This window comes from Carettochelys insculpta, chromosome 5, assembly GCF_033958435.1.
Source record: "Carettochelys insculpta isolate YL-2023 chromosome 5, ASM3395843v1, whole genome shotgun sequence".
NCBI lineage: Eukaryota > Metazoa > Chordata > Testudines > Carettochelyidae > Carettochelys > Carettochelys insculpta.
This window is the reverse complement of record NC_134141.1, coordinates 104298636-104317860: the sequence shown is the minus strand read 5'-3', so window position 1 is coordinate 104317860 and position 19225 is coordinate 104298636. Positions and strand designations below refer to the sequence as shown.

The following is a 19225-nucleotide window of genomic DNA, read 5'->3' as shown; positions in this document are numbered from 1 at the left end:
TCTTCCAATCTCCAAAGACCAGGGAAAAAGAAAACTAACACATACCTGGGCCGAAAGCAGAACAAATTTCTTTGGTGGCAGCATGTGTTGTTGTACAACAACAGGAGAATCAGTTATTGGAATAAGGTCTTTATTCAATGGTGTTATAATCTTTAGCACTTTCACCTCATCTATGGCAGAAAGAGCCCATGAATGCCCATCAACATGCGTGGTCATCTGAGTGAGAAAAGAAAATTATTAAAAATTTGAAACAGGAAGCACATTTTGCACACTGATAGTGATATCTGAATAACCAGTATTTAATGTTATATAGCACGGAAATGAACTACTTTCAAAACAACAAGCACCTTAAAAAATAAGACATTAAATAAACACACATACACCTGTATCCCCACCAAATTAAAAATCAGCAAACATACAGTGAAAGCTTTGTTATCCAGCATGTTAAAGGACTGGTGTGGGGGCAGGGGGTGTAGGTGTGCCAGAGTTTGGAATGTGGGAGGGGGCTCTGGGATGAAGCAGGGGTATAGGGTGTGGAATAGCATGTGGGTTGGGGGTGTGGACTCCATGGTGGGGTTTTGGGTGTAGAAGGGGACTCCAGGCAGGGGCTGAAGGGTTTGCACCATAGGCACCAACCCGATAGGTGATCCAGAGCTGAAACATCCATGGAAAACAATTAGTGGTTGTTCAGTACACACTAGCAGCCAGTTTCCCACTCCCACTCCGGTGTCTCCCATCCACCAGAGACTCAGCCAATCGATTCCTCCCCCTTCCTCCTAATGCCTCCTGCCCACCACAATCAGTTGTGTCTGTGCAGAAAACTCTTGGAAGAAGGGGGAGGAGTGGCGACTGAGCATGCTGGGGGAAATCGGCAGTAAATATCCAAACCTTGCAACTGAAAAATGAAGTTTAAGAACAAAACCAAAATCTTCCAGTGACAGACTGGCAACTGTGGTATAACTCAGGCTAAGACATTTGGTAGGAAGGCTGGAGTTTAAGACTACCTACTACCTGGCTGGTTTTAGTCCACAGCCCTAGATGCAAGCTTCTAACCTTCTAGTCCCCAAGGTACTCCTTCAGTGTCAGGTTGTTACTGGACTCCGCCAATATGCAGAAGATCCTGCCAACCTGCCAAAGTGGCTGCTCCAAGCTCTGGCTGAGCAGGAGCAGGTCCTTTCCCTCAGTCATGACCCCCAACCCAAAGCTGCCAATGCCAGGGGACAGGTGTCCCTTCTGGGCCCTCACTCTGAGTAGCTTGGACCTGCCTTGGATGGGAGACAGGCAACCTTCCCTCGGCTGTGCTTGCTGGGGCTGTGGCACCTGTGGAGAGCTGCCTCCCACGTACTCCAAGCTACTGTGGTAAGAGATGGTTCGGCATAGTTCTCTCCCCCTGGGGAACGCTGGACCTCAAATCTCTCATCTCTGGCCCCACTCAGAGCCTTTCCTCCCACTCAGAGCCCTCACCTCACACTCCAACCTTCTGCCCTGACCTGAGCCCTGCCCTCTTACCCCACGACACAATACTCACCACACACTGTCCATGTGTGGAATGATTTTTTAATGTGCTACCACAACTCCATAATGGTGCACACAACAAAAGTCATTCCACACATAAATATAAAAAGCATAAGAGGGCGTTGCTAGTCACAAGGGCATTGTGTGTTACTTTTTCTATATAGAAACTTAAAAATTTATTCACAGAACTTATGTTATTCAGATAGTATTGCCTATGCCTCCTCAAACAAATTGATATTACTTAACAACATTAATGCACTTGCTACCTGTGTTTCCATCATTGGTTTTTGGAAAGGGAAAGAATCATGATTGATACACCACAGGATATCATTATCCTCATTTTCGGAAGCAGCCATCAGCAAGACTCCTGAAAAAGCAGTAAAATGAAGCAAAAACTTACATCAGGCCCACTGTTGCTAAAGCTCCATTTATATTCAGTACAAGTTCCCTCTACAAATTATTAAAGCAGCTCAACATGTAACCATTAATTGAGCTTATCGTTTTCAGTATCTAAGGCTGGGGTCAGCACACTTACAGGCAAACAAAGCAAAGAGACGAAGGCCTTAATGGACACTGAGCCTAACTGTCACATCTACAGAGTCTCTTTCAAAGACAAACGTCAGGTACAGTAGTGAGACAGTAATGCGGCACCACTGCTGTTATTAAACTTGTACCGTGAATAGATTAGAATAAAAAAGATGAATGGATGAATGGATATAACCACTGGTTATAAAATTACATGAAAAATGCAAAACCTTCCTAAAAACCCCCAACCAAAAAAAAAAGCAGCCCACTAATAAAAAAGTCATTCTTAATTCTTGGCACTCCCCACACTAAGTTTCCTACTCTAAAAGCAATTGTGGTAGTGCTACTTGGTATAAACAGTCTTAAAGAATGGATCTTATTTAAGCTACACTCCAGTGCCTTTACCTTTGCTATAAAGAGCTCTGTGCACCTTTGATGGCTTCTCCACATTAGAAGAGGCAGAAAACCCTGGAGGCAAGCGGATGTGAACCAGTGTTAACATGGAGGGTCGAGCCATTGGATGCTTAAATGGGGATGTACTAAAATACATTCGTACACCTAGAACAAAGGGAAAGGAGATCACACTCAGGCAATGGATTTTGTGTAAATATTATAATTGGGTAACAGTCGCAGAACACCTGATGAAAGGTTTAATTCATAAGCTTATAGTAAATTTAGTTCAAAATTACTAGATTCCTTCCTTGAAAATGATCCTTCACAAGGTAACTTTTGACAAGTCACTCTCCCCTATTTCCTCAACTGTGTAACAGGAGAAGTAGTTATTACAGGAGAAGTAACATATTTATCAGAGGTCTGAAGCTTTGAACATCTAAAGTGAGATAGGTAACACTGTTATACACAATACTACATAACTGTTCTTGTATGTATGGATAATAGACGACTTTGCAAAGAAAAATATTTGTCAATTTCCCAAACCTAAGCAGGTTTTATTTACTAATAAAGAGGAGGAGGTAATACCGATTTCTTACCAGCATGTGTGACTGCCAGCAACTGACAATCTATTGATTCTGAATTTTCGATCACTGCTATCTGGACAACAGGTTTAAAAACAGAGCGATCTATAGTCCTGAAAGAACAGAAAAGAATTTGTGTAACTGACATCATGCAGCAAACAAATCAGAAAATATACAATATTCTTCAAACATTTGGTAAAACATTAAAAACAAACAAAAAAACAAAAACAAACAAAAAACCGCTTGCCCAACAGTAAGTATTTCATATCGCACTCAATATTACCTGGCAATGTTTCCAGCGGCAGAAACAATAGCATTCTGAGAAACAGAAGCAACTCTGGTCGTTCCTTGACCATCTTGGCCCAGATCATAAACCTGTAATTTAGTAACATTTGAGTAGTTTCACAATTAACACACATATATCCCTTCATGAAGTGAATCAGAATTCTTTTATGGCCTCAAGCTCCCACATACCAGAGGACTGAGGCAGCAGTCCATCTTATTGATAATTAGAAAAGATTACAGTCAGAGTATAGAGTTTTTGAGATATGGGTGACAGGATGGTGAAGAAAGATGGAAAAAATGCAGGAAAAAAATCCTGAGGGAAATCCTTCATGCCCTGACTGGCATAAAGAGAATCCTAATGCACAAATGTTATTTTTTTTCAGCTGATTAGGGTAAAAATAATGAATGCACATTAGAAACTCCAAATAGGACATCAAAAGTATTCATATACCTGTATCACTCCTTTTTCTGAACGGGTATATAGGATGTTTCGAGAATTGTCAATAGCAATTTGGACTACGGGATCTGCAATAAATGAATAAAAAGAATGTGAAAATCAAAATTGGATCTAATGTAAACTAGTTAATACAGTTAAACTGATAGTACTGAAACTCTACCAGGGTAGATTTCCCTGGTGTTTGACTGAATCACTGATTAGAATACACTAATACATGGTACTCTATTTACAATGAACTCCTGCCTGGAAACAGATTTGAGAGATAAACAAACATCTTACTAAAAGTATAGTAGGACAGCAGACTATCACAATCAAAAAACAAACATTTAAAATATTTATACAACAATTTAAGTTAAAAGTTTTGGTATACTGATTACAATTTTGTCACTCCAATACGTAAACTTATCAAAACTGTATCACAAAAACAGGGACATTAGCCACTGTGACCAACATTTTCACACGTCAACACCTAAATATGTATTGGCTGTGTCTAGACAATCATCTTCCTTCGAAGGAAGGATGGTAATTAGGGTGTTGGGAGTTTACCAATGAAGTGCTGCCGTGCATATGCTGCACTTCATTAAGCAAATTCCCCCCCTGCAGCAACTTCAAAGTACCGGCACATGTCGAGCCACAGCGCACCCGCCGGTACTTCAAAGTGCCAGGGCAACTTCGAAGTCCCCTTACTCCCCAAAATTTTGAGGAGTAAGGGGCCTTCAAAGCTGCCCCAGCACAGTGCGCCGTGGCTAGATGTGTGTCGGATGTTGCCACGGGGTGTGTGGGGGTGTGTGTGTGTGTGTTGAAATTTGCTTAATGAATGCTGCGCATGGCAGCATTTCATTAGTAAATGTCCAACACCCTAATTACAATCCTTCCTTCGAAGAAAGGTGGTAGTGTAGACAGGCCCATTTAGGTATCTAATTGCCAATCATTTACTACTCCAATTGTCTTTAACTCAATTGATCCAAGTGTGAAAATGTTAGCATAAGGATTTTATTGTTTTTTACAATAACTTATAAACATTTCAGTTATTCATACTTTATCACCTACCATCCTCTGAGAATGTGAACTGCAGCAATGAAGGAATAAGGAAAGAAAGGGTGCTCTTTGAATGATTGATCTTTCTACAGCGTTGACTAAACCAGCCTGCCTCAGCCTACAATTAAAACATATAAAGAATTAAAATTGGATTAAAATGTGAATTCCTGTATGATGATGCACTACATTCATTTTTCAGCGGCCGGATTTAAAGGAACACTCAGCCATTTTTTGTGATTTTCTACATTTTCCTTTTTTTGTTTTTTGGGGTTTTCTTTGGAGGCCAATGTAGTAACACCTTTCTTTCTCCTCCAACATGTCAAGGAACCATCCAACAGAGGAAACCAACTGGCTAATTATTTCAGCCACCTCTGGTATATTACTTAATACTTAGTATTACTTTTACTTAATTGCTTAATACTAAGATTTTCCCTCCTTTAGACAGGGATTGACTTGTGCAGGACATACCACAATGAGCCCCCTCTTGGTTGGGGAATCAAGGTAGTGATAAAATGTAAATTAATAAAAATAATCAATTTCTTCAGCGTATTATCATAAAAATAAATAGGAAGCCTATGAAAAACTTAATCTAATAGTGCCCCTTTAGAGAAAAAAAGGACTGGGCTTAAATCTATACATTGATGCAGTGAAGTAAAATTGAATTCATGACAGTATATCAAACCTCATCCCAGCCAATTTCTGGGTTTTATCTGTCTCCAATAACCAGAAAATCTGCTCTTATTAAAGTGGTATGAAAGCAGAGATGACGACTGCAGACAGCAGTAACGTAGAATAGGAGCAGGCAATATTTTTTGAATTGGGGGTCATTCCAAGATTTTGGTAAGTGGGCATGGGCCTCAATTTTCCATGGAAAGGATGCAGGGTCTGGGATGGAAAGGACCTTTGGCTAGAGGACTGGGGTGCAGGAAAGGGTGTGGCATCTGGGATGGAGTGTGAGTGAAGCAGGGGGTTCTGACCTGGGGGGAAAGCACTGAGGTGCAGGAGAAAATTCTGACCTGGCGTGCAGGAGGGAGTGCACAGAGTTCGGGTTGTGAGCAGGGTCAGAGGATTGGGGTCTAGGAAGGACTGCAGAGTCTGGGAAGGAGTATAAGTGCAGGCAAAGATTCTGGCTTGGGGAGAGTTGTAGGAAAAAGTGCAGGCTCTGGGGGTCCAGGGTTTCTGGGGGGGTGACATGGTGTAAGAGGAGGTGGTAAAACGGGGCAGGGAGGAGATGCGTGGGAGAGGTGGGGTGCCAGATGCAGACTATGGCTGGGAGGTGCTTACCTAGGTGGCTCCTGGCCAGAAGCTCCGTGGGATCATCAGGCAGGGTCTCTGCCTGCCACAGCCCCACACAGCTGCTGGGGTCATGTGCCTCTCTGTGCCATGTGCCTATTAGGGGAGGGAGTCAGGCTTCACCTGCTGCCTCTGCTCCCAGGGTGGGGGCAAGCACAAGATCTCCCCCTGCCCTCCTGCAAGCAGCATGCAGCGCCAACAGGTATGGAGAATCAGCAGCGCGCCACTTTGAGTGGCTTGGGGCTGCAGCAGTCAGAAAGCAGATATCACGCTTATTTTGCACATTCTTCAAATAGATTAGTTTATCTAGCCTATCATGGCTATAGGTTGGTAGCATTTCTAGAGCTCAGCACTATCATGCAAATAAATTAAAGCAGGCAACAGACTTGTGGACATGAAATGACAAGAACAACAAATTTTAAAAATCCCTAATCCGCAACCCTATAGCCAAGATCAAAAATACCTATGCATAGAGATTATATTCACCTGGTAAGCTACTTCGTATAAACAGCCATCCTTCCCAGCCAAAAAGATACGGCCGGTTTCAGTGGAAGTTATGGTCAGAAGATAGGTATTATCAGTAGGAAGTGAATAGAGAGGATCTGGAAGCAGTTGCATTCCAGCAGACATGCTGTCATTGAGGGTTCCAGACCCTTAAATAAACAAACAAACAAACAAATGAACAAAACAAACAAACACAACAACAATCTTCATATATGTCAGGTTCGCTTGTTTAAACACTATGGCTACGGCTATACTAGTGAATTTTGCTGACAAAAGTTGGCACTTCCATCATCAACCACCCGCTTCTCCCAGATGAGGAAGAGTGCCTTTTGTTGACACATCCTGGTGACAAAAAAGCTGCGTGGATGCTCTGGGGAGCCTTCTCTCGACAGACAGGGCACCCAGGATAATGGGCAGCCCTGTCTGCTGTGCTTCCGGTGCCTGTTTTGTCAAGAGAATAGCCAGGTAGGCTAGCCATGCTTCTGGTGCCTGTTTTGTCAAGAGAGTAGCTGGGCAGGCTGGCCGCTCTGTCGACAGAGCAGAGCACACTTCCTATTGGCCTGTGTGTGTGGGTACACTCTATCAACAGATGTTTTGTCAGGAAATCTCTTCTCACAGCAACTGCTGCCAACAGAACCTGTCTGTAGTGTAACTGTAGCTTATAGTTTTGTGATTAGGACTATGTCAGAAAATCAGTAAACAGTATAGCAGGACTGCAGCTTAGTGAACTATCAGAAGGTTTTGGTTGTTTTTTTTAAATAAAACACACAGCACATTTTGTTTATTTTTAGCTCTTTCAGAAGCTTATAATCAGTTCTGTATGTTAAAATACTTGAGACAAATATGACCTCAAAATCTTGACAAATCTGAACATAAAACTTCCTAATTTGTCTACTAGAGAATTCCTAAGAAAAAACAGTTTAAAAATATTCTGTTTTAGCCCCTTCATGTTCTTACACAGTCATAACTTTCTCAAAACCCTTCTTCCCCCCCTTACACATTTCATGTGTAAAAATATATAGCACTGGGCTCTAATGTTCTGTGGTTCTGACTCAAATGCCAAAGAGTTCACAGTTTTCCAATTAGAATACCTCTACACTTCACTTTGCCTCCCAACCTGGGTTGATAGATCAGGGTTAGTGGGATCCCAATAATGCTCCAAAAAATAGCTGTAGAGGCAGATCTTTGAAGTTTCAGCTTGAGATGGAGGTCAGGTGTGAAGCCCATCACCTGCTCTACGCTTCAGAGCCCAAGCAACAACTTCAAAGTGGTAAACTCTCATACCCAGCAGCTCTGGGACCAGCAGGTTGCCAGATGTTTAAATATGCCAGATAATAGAGTTCAGCTCCCCATCCCCAAGTGTCAGCTCCCACTCAACTGCTACCCCATTATGTTTTTGGTGAGGACGGCAGGGAGGTACTTGTGGGGCTCAGGCATGGTTGTGCCACACAGGAAGCTGTTTTGGGTGGCAGGCACTGGGTGGGGAGCTTCCGTGGGCAGTGCTGCTGCTGCGCAAGCACACAAAGAGCCACATGGGGAGCAGCTCAGGGGGTGTCTGCCACATGGGGAACTGCTCGGGGGGCAGCTGCTGTACAGGAAACAACTTGGGTGGGGGGATACTCTGGGTGGCAGGTATTGGGTGGAGAGTGGAAGAGCCACTGGCTGAGCACACACTCAGAGGCCACCAGACTCAGAAATGGATGGCTGGGGTGGGACAGAAGGCCAGTTAATTGAGAATTCCAGTTGTTTGAATATCAGGTAAAAGAGAGTTTACTGGACAGCTATGTTTGTAGAGCTCAGGTGAGCATCACTAGCTTTAGCCTGTCTACTGGGTCTAAGTTTCATACCTACTCACTCCAAAATGCTGTTTCAATATACCCTAAAAAGCATTAGAAACTGAGGCAATTCAGATCCTGCTCCTCCTGCAACTCAATACTTGATTACTTGGAAATAGTTAACAGTCACAGCATCTTGAAAAAGAACTGAAAAGAGTGAGTAACAGTAAGATACATCTCTGCATTCCTGAGCTTTTACAGGTACAGACTTATCCTCTGTGGAAAGGATGCTACAGAGTTTTTTCACCACAGATGCAGAGAGTCACAGGAACCTAAGGAAAGCCTCTTGGCATTCAGCTCAATATTTTTTAAATTACAAGATTAGCTATAAACTAATGTTGTGTGTTATTTAATTCACAAACAAGAATATTATCCTAGATATTTATATTTACTTCAGGTGCAAGAGGCAAAAGAGAATCACCTGCTTGTAAATTAGCATAACTTAGTCCTAGAATCACTATATCCACAGGAGTAGCCAGAACTAACAGGAATCGTACGTGAGGCTGGAAAATACCTATGAAAGAAAAAGGAAAGTTGGAACTTAGTTCAAGGCCAGCACACAAGATTCATACTAAGATCAACATCTTCCCTTCATAATGAGTAGAAATTTACAATGATATGCGATTATTCATACTGAAGGTCTGACAGCCTGAGAATGTCCATTATTAGAAAACTATATACCAAACGGATGTCCAGTTTTCCAATGCTATATCACATTCTACTCCAGATCTGACAAGCCACAAAATACTAGATCTTAAAAATGATATTCTTATCACTATCATCTTTTCGCCTCCAAATCTGAGTCCAATCTGATGTAAGCAACTGTGAACAAAGGACCTACCAGGGCTAGAAACCAGTATTTCAGGTATGCTGAAAGTAAGCCAAAATTCCCAGCTTTCAAATATTATAAAACACTAGAGGCTAACAATAACTATAAAATCTCTATTGTGCACGTCTACAAATTATACCTCATGGCTTATGTCCTATAAATAATTTGATAATGCCTCTACTTTAGTAAAGAAAATTTATTAGTCTTTAAAAAACTATTTATGGTGCTCAGCAATTACAGAATTGTGGTCAGTGTCATGTACTTTTTATTACCTGCCTTTGGCTTCACGAGACCCACAGCAAGAATAGTTTCACTAAGACCATCAAAATACGCAAGGTCTCCCCTGTCAACAAGCAAGAAAAAATTACATCAAAGCACAAAAGACTTGTAATATCTAATAATTTCTTAAACATACAGAATCTGAACTTTTAAATTATTTTGTCACTATAAAACAATTTGAACTTATCTCCTACATTCTTTTCTTAGGACAGAAGCAGGACCAACAGAATAGAACAGTCAGAAAAAAGTAATCAAAATATCCATGTAACCAATCCTCTGTTTGGAGTGAAGTAAGTATATATGGTTTAAGTTTCAAATTTGAAATCCAATTGTATGTTTCATTCTAACTTCTTTCCTTGTTCCTACAGTTTATTTTGTAATCTATAGTAATCCCAAAATTAGGCCAGATGTAACTCTACAGTAGAAAGGGATTCATTGCACTATACTCAGCTAACTTAATGACTTTTGTGTGTGGGGGGAGATCTATATATAAAAATGCCCATTTGTAATTTTGAGAAATTAGTATTATTCAACACTAATCCTGCACACATTTTAAATTCATTCAATGAAACCTGTATAAAGCACAAGTCTCAATTAAACCTCCTCTTCAAGTGTAAGAATTCAGAAGAAATAAACTGCTATTGCAGAAAACGTTATACTCTACAGATGCACATAAGGAACACGAATCCATTCACTGAATGGGCATCACAAGCATCTCTCATAAGCCATTCAAAAAGATAATGACTTTCTTTTCAGTTGCATGAAATGTCTAATCTTTAGTCAGAGATATTTATATTTGTAATAAATTTAAATAAGAAAGCATTAATATATTTTTATCATTCTAAACTCACATTATAAACAGAAAAATAGCTGACTGTGGGAACTAAACATGCATTAATATACTGTAATGCATGGATTACACCTAGTCAGGCAAGTTAAGAGAAGGTAATTGTTTTATGAGCCTATAGAATCTAATATAAAATATTCCTCTTAAAACTCGTGAATACATCCTCAATAGAAATACACAAACTACTTGAGAAGAGTAAAGAACCTGAACATTGAAAGGTATGCACTTTCCTTTTCCACCTGTTATCGTCTCCACAAAAAAAGAAGAAAATCCAAAACATCAAAACATTATTGTGCCTTAAAAGAAATGGTCAAATATAAATCTGTGCTAAAACAAATCACTCCTTCTATAGGTATCTCTTAACTCAGATGTAACACTATATATGCCTTAAGAAATTTGTTCTTTACATACCCATCTTCATAATTCCACATAAAAATGTCACTGTCAATGGTCAGCCATGCCCTGCTAATGTCTGGAAAAACTCCCATCATACAATTACATTGCATATCTGAAATACGACAAATGTAAGGAACAACATATGCAGACTAGACAAGACTAAATCCTCATGTCATTTAAAGGTGACAGAATATACACAGATACAAGTTAAAGAAGTTCTGTATGTATGTATGAGAGAAAAATGTGAAAAAAATTTGCCAAGTGTGAAAAAAGAAATGAAAACCACCTTTAAAAGGAATCAGACACAGAACTTGAGGAAAATTTTCCTTGTTATTAGCTCTGTACTTCCCAAAGCTACTAACTCACACTGCAGCTTTCTCCAGCCCTTCTTTGTTTGACACTATTGTGCATCAAACACAAAAGACACTATTTCCTGCCAGTAAATACCAGCAATACTGATAGAAGTTCCACCTGTGCATCTTAAACAAAATATGCTCTATGTTGTACAAACCAATAACTAATATTCATACAACTGCCACAGTTGATGCTTGGGCAGAACCAAATATTCTGCCCTCAGACACTCTCTTAAAGTTGTCAAAAAGGTAAAAAGAGTGTCATTTTGCATCACTGTTACTCAAATTAGTATTAAAACTGAACAACTCATTAAATGCAATAATGACTGTTTTCACTTCCAAGGTCTTTCATGGCCTGTCTCAACCGTAACTATAATCTCTAACTCACAAACAAAATGTCAATTCCTGCCTCTGAGCAGCCAATGATGCCAGCTCCCATTACCCCACTCTTAAATTTTGAAAATAAGCAATTTTTTGCTTACTCCCATGCTGCCCTTCCTGCTTGGGAGGAGTTTTATATAACTGCCTGCAAAGCTACTTCAGTTCCCATATTCAGAAACTTAGAACTCTCCTTTACTGTGCTGGTGCCTACAAAATACTTGGCAATCATCAGGCTCCTGGTGTATTCAGACTTGTGCATATTTTGTGGACTAATATGCACATAATACACACAAACTAAAATCTGACTTGGTACCCCTGGTGCGCCAGGAGTAGCCAGAGCGCTGCAGATGACTGTAGGTTCTGGCAAAATGCGGCCCTGGTATCATAGCACAGAGCCAGCCTTAAGCCACAAAACAAGTGTTATGTGCCATGAGCCACAACAGTGGCACAGAAGTAAGCCACATCTAAAAGTATTTAAATAAATGGTGTTCTATTATTAACAGTGCAATTAAAACTATGATTAATCAAGACTACTTTTTTAATTTTGCAATCATTTTAATCACTTGACAGCCTCGAAAACATGCATTTTATTCAAGCAACATTTAGTTATTCCATTTGATAAATACATTTTATTATTACCTCTAATTTATGGAGGCCCCTGTAATTTAAAAGCATTAAGATAAATTGTTGTTATTATTATTAATTGTTAATTATTAAGTGGCATTAAGTATCAAAATTACAACATGTAGCTGCTCATCACTGAAGCAACTTCACACAGATGGATCCTGTAACTTCTTCGAGCTGTATGGGCTTCAGTGGGGTGCATGCAGTATAAGGATCAGGACAAAACTGATTATGATATTTAAAAAAATAATTTATAATATTATTATACATACAAAGTAACATGCCATTTTTATTAGGATACGTCCAAATTGCTCCACTAGTTCAGGGGGGAGTGGGACTCTGCGGATTGAACTGATCTCTGGAAGACTAGGTATTGAGAGCAAACCAGGTCCTTGCAAAGGATAATCCATATCTGACATGCCAGAAACTGTAGGACTGCCTGGAATTTAAAAAAAAAACAAACACAAAAACAACACACACTTTAAAATTTCATATGAAAAACAAGGTATCAGCCAAAGAGCAAACACCTAACTGCTAATTTTCTTCAATTATCTTTAAAAGATTTCTCCTTTCCCCAATATTTGAACTGGCGAGCACTCATATTTGTCAAACCTTCACACTAATTTAAAATTCCTCTTATTTTTGGTTACTGTTTCAGATAAATGGACAAAGTTCTCAAACCACAGGGCAGAACTCAACTAATATTTTAAGCCTGATCCTTCAAAAACTTATGCATGTTTACATTTAAGCATACAAGTAGTATAAAACATGAGTTAAGCATGTGAATACATTTTTATAGGATTTGGACATTACAGTCTAAATCTAAACCCTAAGGCTGTTGCTACACTTACGTTCCTCTTTTGAAAGAGGAACGCAAATGAAGGAAATCAAAAATCCATATAAGGCACTGATTTATATATCTCTTGCTTCATTTGTAGTCTCTCTTTTTGGAAGAGATTCTTTTCAAAGAAATAAAGCAGCGTAGATGGGGCTCTTTCAAAAATAAACCCCCATCTTCAAAAGAACCCTTCATCCTGAAACGAAATAGTTGTTTCATACGCTATATTACTGAAATAGGTTTTAAAATCTGTGCTCTTTGAGGAAAAAAAGAAACAATTGTATAATCAAATCTTTGCATAAAAAGTTGCAAAATAATTTTTTGTTGCATTACTCTCTTTGGAGGCATTTAAGCACGAATTTTTTTCTTCTATTTTCTTACAGGAATCAACCCCAGTGCCATTGCTCACTACAGGATCGTTTAAAGTAAGTGTTTTAACTTGAGTAACTGTTACATACAAGCTAGATACTACCCTCCTGACAAGGTAGAAACATAACCCCTCAAAGATGAGTAGACTGAACTGAACTACACAAGGAGGCAAATTCTTAACATACATTGAATATGATCAATCAACAAGGCAACTTTGTTTAAAGCAATGAGAAGTCCTGTGGCACCTTATAGACTAACAGATATTTTTGAGCATAAGCTTTTGTGAGGAAAGACCCACTTCGTCCGATGCACTGGAATGGAGATTCCAGAGGCAGCTCTAACTATACACGCTCCTGAAAAGGAGGGAGTTCCAATCAAGAGGAAGGCCAGAATTGATGCATCTGACAAAGCGGGTCATTGCCCACAAAAGCTTATGCTCCAAAATATGTTGGCTGGTTTGGCTATGGCCTGAAGAAGTGGGTCGGTCCCATGAAAGCTCACCTAATAAATTATTCTGTTAGTCTTTAAAGTGCTACTTGACTGCTTTTTTGTTCTGATAGTATACTGACTAACATGGCTCCTTCTCTGTTACTATTCAAAATATGTTAGTTAGCCTATAAGGTGCCACAGAACTTTTAGTTGTTTTTGGTGAGAGACTAACACGGCTACCGCTCTGATGCAAGGCACTGTTTTTAGCCATATGGAGTGGAAATCCATCAACCTCATGAAAAAACTTGCACAGACATAGACAGGCATCATCTTTCTCTCTAAATGCATTGGCTCCAATCCGTCAAATAGAGACAAACATCTACCTACAAGACCTCTACCAAGCTTTCTAAAACTACAATATCCACCTAAAGAAGTGAAGGAAGAGCTTGACAGAGCCAGACATGTACCCAGAAACCACTTGCTACAAGACAGGTCTAACAAGAAAAGTAACAGAACACCACTGGCCATCATTTTCAGCCTCCAGATCTACAACCCATTTCGGACAATGATCCCTCACTCTCACAGACATTGGGAGATAGACCAGTCTTCAACTACACACAGCCTGCCAACCTGAAACAAATTCTCACCAGCAACTATAAACCACACACAATAACTCTAACTTAGGAACCAAACCCTGCAACAAACCTTGGAGCCAACTCTGCTCACATATCTACACCAACACCACCATCACAAGACGTAATCACATCAACCACACCATCAGGAGCTAATTCCCTGCACATCTACTAAAGTAATATATGCCATTATGTGTCAGCAATGCCTCTCTGCCATATACGTTGACCAAAGAAGACAGTCTCTGTGCATATGGACACAAATCTGATATCAAGAATACTAACACACAAAAAAACCTGTAGAACTCTTTACTCTCTCTGTGCACTCAGTTTAAAAATAGTCATGCTGAAACTGAAAAAAGAAAAAAAAAATCAAAAACAGACTCCAAAGAGAAACTGCAGACCTACAATTCATTTGCAAATTTGACACCATCAATAGACGACTGAACAGAGATTGGGAATGGCTGGCCAACTACAAAAGCAGTTTCTCCTCTCTTGGTGTTCATGCCTCCACATTAGCTGGAAGTGGGCCACATCCTCCCCAACTAAATTGACCTCATCAACTCTAGCTGTACTCTTGATTGGAACTCCTTCCTTTTAATTAGAGCTGCCTCTGGAATCTCCATTTCAATGCACCTGACAAAGCAGTTCTTTGCCCATGAAAGCTTATGCTCAGAAATATCTGTTAATTTGTAAGGTGCCACAGGACTTCTTGCTGTTTTTGCAGATACAGACTAACATGGCTACCCTTCACAGCAACACTTAAGGAATTATTTGGCAATTTGTCAGTGTCAACCTTTGTCACCCAGGGACACTATAGTAGCTCATAAGTTAAGGTACGTCTACAATGCAACAGACCAAGCCTGGGGCAGCTGATATAAGTTCATAGAGCCCGGACTATAAAATTGCAGTATACATGGTCAGGCTCAGGCTCTGGCATCACGCAACTGGTAAGCCCAGCCAAAATATTTACATTGCAATTTCACAGCCCTGCAGCCTCAGCGCTGCAAGCCGTGGGTGTTTCACTGCGGTGTAGCCCTAACCACAGGAACTCCTCGCAAGGGCTAGGGACCCTACAAATGCCCGTGCCGCACATGCTGCTCTTCTGGCTGGGATGTGCCTGGTCGTGGGGCACCAGCCTTAGGAAGAAGGCAGCAGAAGCACGGTGTTGGAGTGGGGGGGGAGGCGGACAGAGTACCGCGCTCCGACACTGCTGCCCGTTAAGGATTCCCCAGGCAGCCACCTGTGCGGGAAAGGCGGGACTAGCGCGCAGATCCCCGCCTGGCCATCAGGGACCCAAGGGGATAAGCCGCGCGCGCCCGATCCGTCTGGGGGGGATCACAAGGGGAGCGGGCCCGCAGGGGAGCCTCACCGGGCGCCGGCACCGCCAGCAGCTCCGACAGGTCCGGATAGCAGCGATCATCCTGGATCTGACGGTCGATGATGCGGCCCGCATTCTCCAACACCTCCTGCAAGGCCGGAGCGGCCGGGTTCATCGCCGCGGGCATAGCGAGGAGCAACCGGAGACAGAGAAGACCGCGCCAAACCCCAGCAGCCCTTGCGCCGAGGCGTCTGACGCACTTCCGCCTCACGGCTACTCACTTCCGGCGAGGAATGCCTTGCGGTGAGGGTTACGTTTAAATCGCTGGCCGGGGAGACGATCCGGCGATGGATATGGAGGAGAGCGCGGGGACCGGGATGCTGGCGGCTGAGGCGCTTAGTGAGTGAAGGAGTCGGAGTCGGGTAGAGAGCCGGGCACGGGGGACGCTGTGGCGGCAGAACCCCTGTGCCCGTAGGCGGCCCTAGGTGCCCCCCGTGGCTGTTCGCTATCTCCCGTGCTCTTGGTGCGTGCTGGGCCCAGCTCGGAGACGAGAGCTGAGTCCCTCCTGTGCGGGTCGAGCCCAGCGAGCTAGACCCCCGCAGCGTCTTCGCAAATACCGAAGTCCCTGGGCAATACCGGTCCACCGATGGACGTTTCTTCCCAGCCAATCTGTGACCTCATTCCTGGTAGCTCGGCTGCACTCACGCTGCGTCTCCCCGACCAGCTTCCCTGCTGTGGCAGCGTGCAGCCCATCCCCATCCCCGGGCTCGATTCCTTGCTGTCCTTCGCAAACAGCTGTGCACACTGCTTTCAGGCAGAGCACTGATACGGTCCATGGAGGCATGTATAACTTGAGTCTGTTATACATTATTTGTCTTTGATGAAGTATGAGGCTAGAGTTCTTAAGACCATAGTGTGTGCCAACATCTTATTTATGTTATTACTGTAGCGCCTAGATTGGACCCTGGTTGTGCTAGGCACTCTGCATAGCCCCAGAAGGAGAGAGTTGCTGCCCTGAAAATCAGTCTAAAGAGACAAGACATAGGGCATAAGAAAGGAAGTCACATCTCCTGTGTTGTATGTGAGTAAATTAAGATACTGACAAAGTAATAAACTTGTCCAAGATCATACATAAGGCATTACCGGATTCACAGCTATGAAAAATGCACCATGGATTGTGAAATCAAGTCTTCTGTGGTCCTTCCCTCTCCCCAACACAGGAGAGACCAGGTTGATCAGTGTTTCTCAACTTGGGATCCTGACCCAAAAGGAGTTGAATGGGTAGCTTCACAGGCTTTTTTAGTTCTTTTGCGGGGGAGGTGCAGGGGGTGTTATGGTGTTGCCATGCTTATTCATCGCTTTTGGATCTGGGCATCTGGGGAGCATCAGCTGGGCACCCAGCTCTGAAAGGTATTACGCTGCAGGCGGCAGCACATAAGTAAAGGTAGCAATACCATACCATGCTTCTTAATTCTGTACTGTTACCTTCAGAGATGGGTGGCTACAGAGGGTCGACTGCTGACCGTGTGCTCAGCTCTGTAGACAATGGTGTAGAAGTTAGGGTGGCAGTACCTTACCGTACCATCCTTATGTCTGCTCTGGTGCTGGCAGGGGCTCAGTCTTCAGATCTGGGCTCCTAGCCAGCATCCATCATTCTCCAGCTGCTAAGCTTTGAAGGCAGTGCCACCACCAACAGTAGTACAAAAGTAACAGTTGCACTACTGCAGCCCCTTCCCCCAACAATGACCTTATGGACCTCTCTCCCCACACAATTCCTTTGAGTCAGGTTCTCTAAAATTACAAAACTGACAGTTCAGATTTAAATTGTTGCAGTCATGACATTTATGGTGTGGTTGTTTGTTTGTTTGTTTGTTTTTTAAATCCTATGACTGTGAAATTAATCAAGTGGACCATGAATTTGGTAGGATCTAGTTATGCATGGTATCTCGACAGAGCCAGGAATTGAATCCACGTCTCCCAAATCTCAAATTAATGCCTTAACTACAAGACTATCCTTCCCTCAAGTAGACGATGATAATTAGGAAAAAGTTAACAAAGGGCTGGACTGTTATTAAATGAAGCATAATCCAACTAAATAAAGATGCTAATAAAGGCTAGGATTTTTAAAGAAAATTAAGGGAACCTAGATGCTTTTGTCTTAACTAGGCCTATAAGCTTATCTTAATTGTAAGCACAACTATGCAAAGTGACAGTTTTTTTTCTTTTTATTTAATAACTTAATACAAAAACATATTGGGGGAATAGGTGCAAAAAGAGATGAACAGTCTAAATTAGCCAAACAAAAAAGATCTCTTGATATAATTGAAGGATTGTATTAAAATTATTAATGGTAAACAAGAAAGGAGTAGAACAAGAAATTAATGCACCAAAAGTGGTGTTTTGGAAATTAGGTTTAACTGGACGACAAAATGATGATGAGAATAGGCTGTTCCCATCACTTGCTTTTGGGGTCCTCAGAAGGAGACTTTGGTTGAGGGGAAAAGCTGACTTCCATAATTCTGGGTGTCTGAAAAAAGGGATGGAATAAGCTACACTATCATCTCTGTTTTTCCCTCACTCTCTTCTGGCACCCCTACCAACAAAACTGTGCCTTCATACTGATCCTGACAAGATTATTATGCCTGTGAGAGGGACCCAGATGATACTGCACCCTCGACTGGCTCCAGCTAAATTGCACTTGGAATGTGAGACTCCCTCCTGCCCATGCTCCATGTTTCCTTTCCCTTATTTCTTTTCTCTCCTACTTCGCTCCTTTTTTCTCCTCTCTAATAACAGTTTGGTTTAGCTAACCAAAACTGTACGTATTAGAATTGAGCTGTAAGCCAGGTGCCAGAAAGTCGCTAAAATCAATATCTTCAACAGTCTGGTAGTATTACAAGCCACGTCCATTCCTTATGTTTCTCCAGCAATGTGGTTACAAGTTAAAGTCGATATCAGAAACAGAAGTTGCATTTACTATCTTTTCCTTTGCTTCTTTCCCTTTTCTCTTGTGTTGTCTTCTTTTTTGTTCTAGAAAATGGAATAACAGTTGGACAGCAATGACATTCACAATTGATCAACTAACTTTGTTTTCACTGAAACGAAGAATTATAATTTTTAATACCATATAAGAGACTCTTAGAGTTTTGCCTTTAAAGACTCTTTAAAACTGAATGAAAAGGAGCAAGGGTTGTACTTAAAATGAAAGTCCTACTTAATTCTTTATGTTGCTAATGTTTTAGCTGTTCCTTGTTTTTCAGTCCATTTAATAAAAGGTTGAAATGACACACCACCTCCATATTGGTGCACATACCACTTCCATATTGGCGCATATAACAGAAATGGAGGTGGGACCAAAGGTTTTGGATTGTAGGAGAGGTAGAGTGTGAGGGAATGGGGTCTCGGAGGGTGGAGCTGTGAATGAGTAGTTCGGGGATGGGCAGAAGTTTGGTATGTGGGAGAGGGCTCTAGCTGGAGGTGTGGGCTCTGGTGTGAGGCTGGGGG

General features: G+C 41.7%; 2 protein-coding genes across 2 annotated transcripts in view; one reads left to right on the top strand and one right to left on the bottom strand.

Annotated features, from left to right (window-relative positions):
- Positions 1–15936, bottom strand: part of NUP155 (nucleoporin 155) — a 57373-nt gene extending 41437 nt beyond the window's left edge. The window contains exons 1-13 of the mRNA XM_074995641.1: positions 15773–15936; positions 12437–12574; positions 10793–10889; positions 9528–9598; positions 8848–8940; positions 6574–6740; positions 4807–4912; positions 3751–3824; positions 3298–3389; positions 3030–3127; positions 2446–2598; positions 1782–1882; positions 46–216 (exon numbers count right to left, since the gene is read on the bottom strand). Coding sequence (XP_074851742.1) covers positions 46–216; positions 1782–1882; positions 2446–2598; positions 3030–3127; positions 3298–3389; positions 3751–3824; positions 4807–4912; positions 6574–6740; positions 8848–8940; positions 9528–9598; positions 10793–10889; positions 12437–12574; positions 15773–15908 — 1497 coding nt within the window. The 5' untranslated portion in view covers positions 15909–15936. The remainder of the gene's footprint in view (positions 1–45; positions 217–1781; positions 1883–2445; positions 2599–3029; positions 3128–3297; positions 3390–3750; positions 3825–4806; positions 4913–6573; positions 6741–8847; positions 8941–9527; positions 9599–10792; positions 10890–12436; positions 12575–15772) is intronic.
- Positions 15937–15987: 51 nt separating this feature from the next.
- WDR70 (WD repeat domain 70) overlaps positions 15988–19225 on the top strand; it is a 191226-nt gene continuing 187988 nt past the window's right edge. Inside the window, exon 1 of the mRNA XM_074995637.1 lies at positions 15988–16120. Within this exon, the coding sequence (XP_074851738.1) occupies positions 16069–16120 (52 nt within the window). The 5' untranslated portion in view covers positions 15988–16068. The remainder of the gene's footprint in view (positions 16121–19225) is intronic.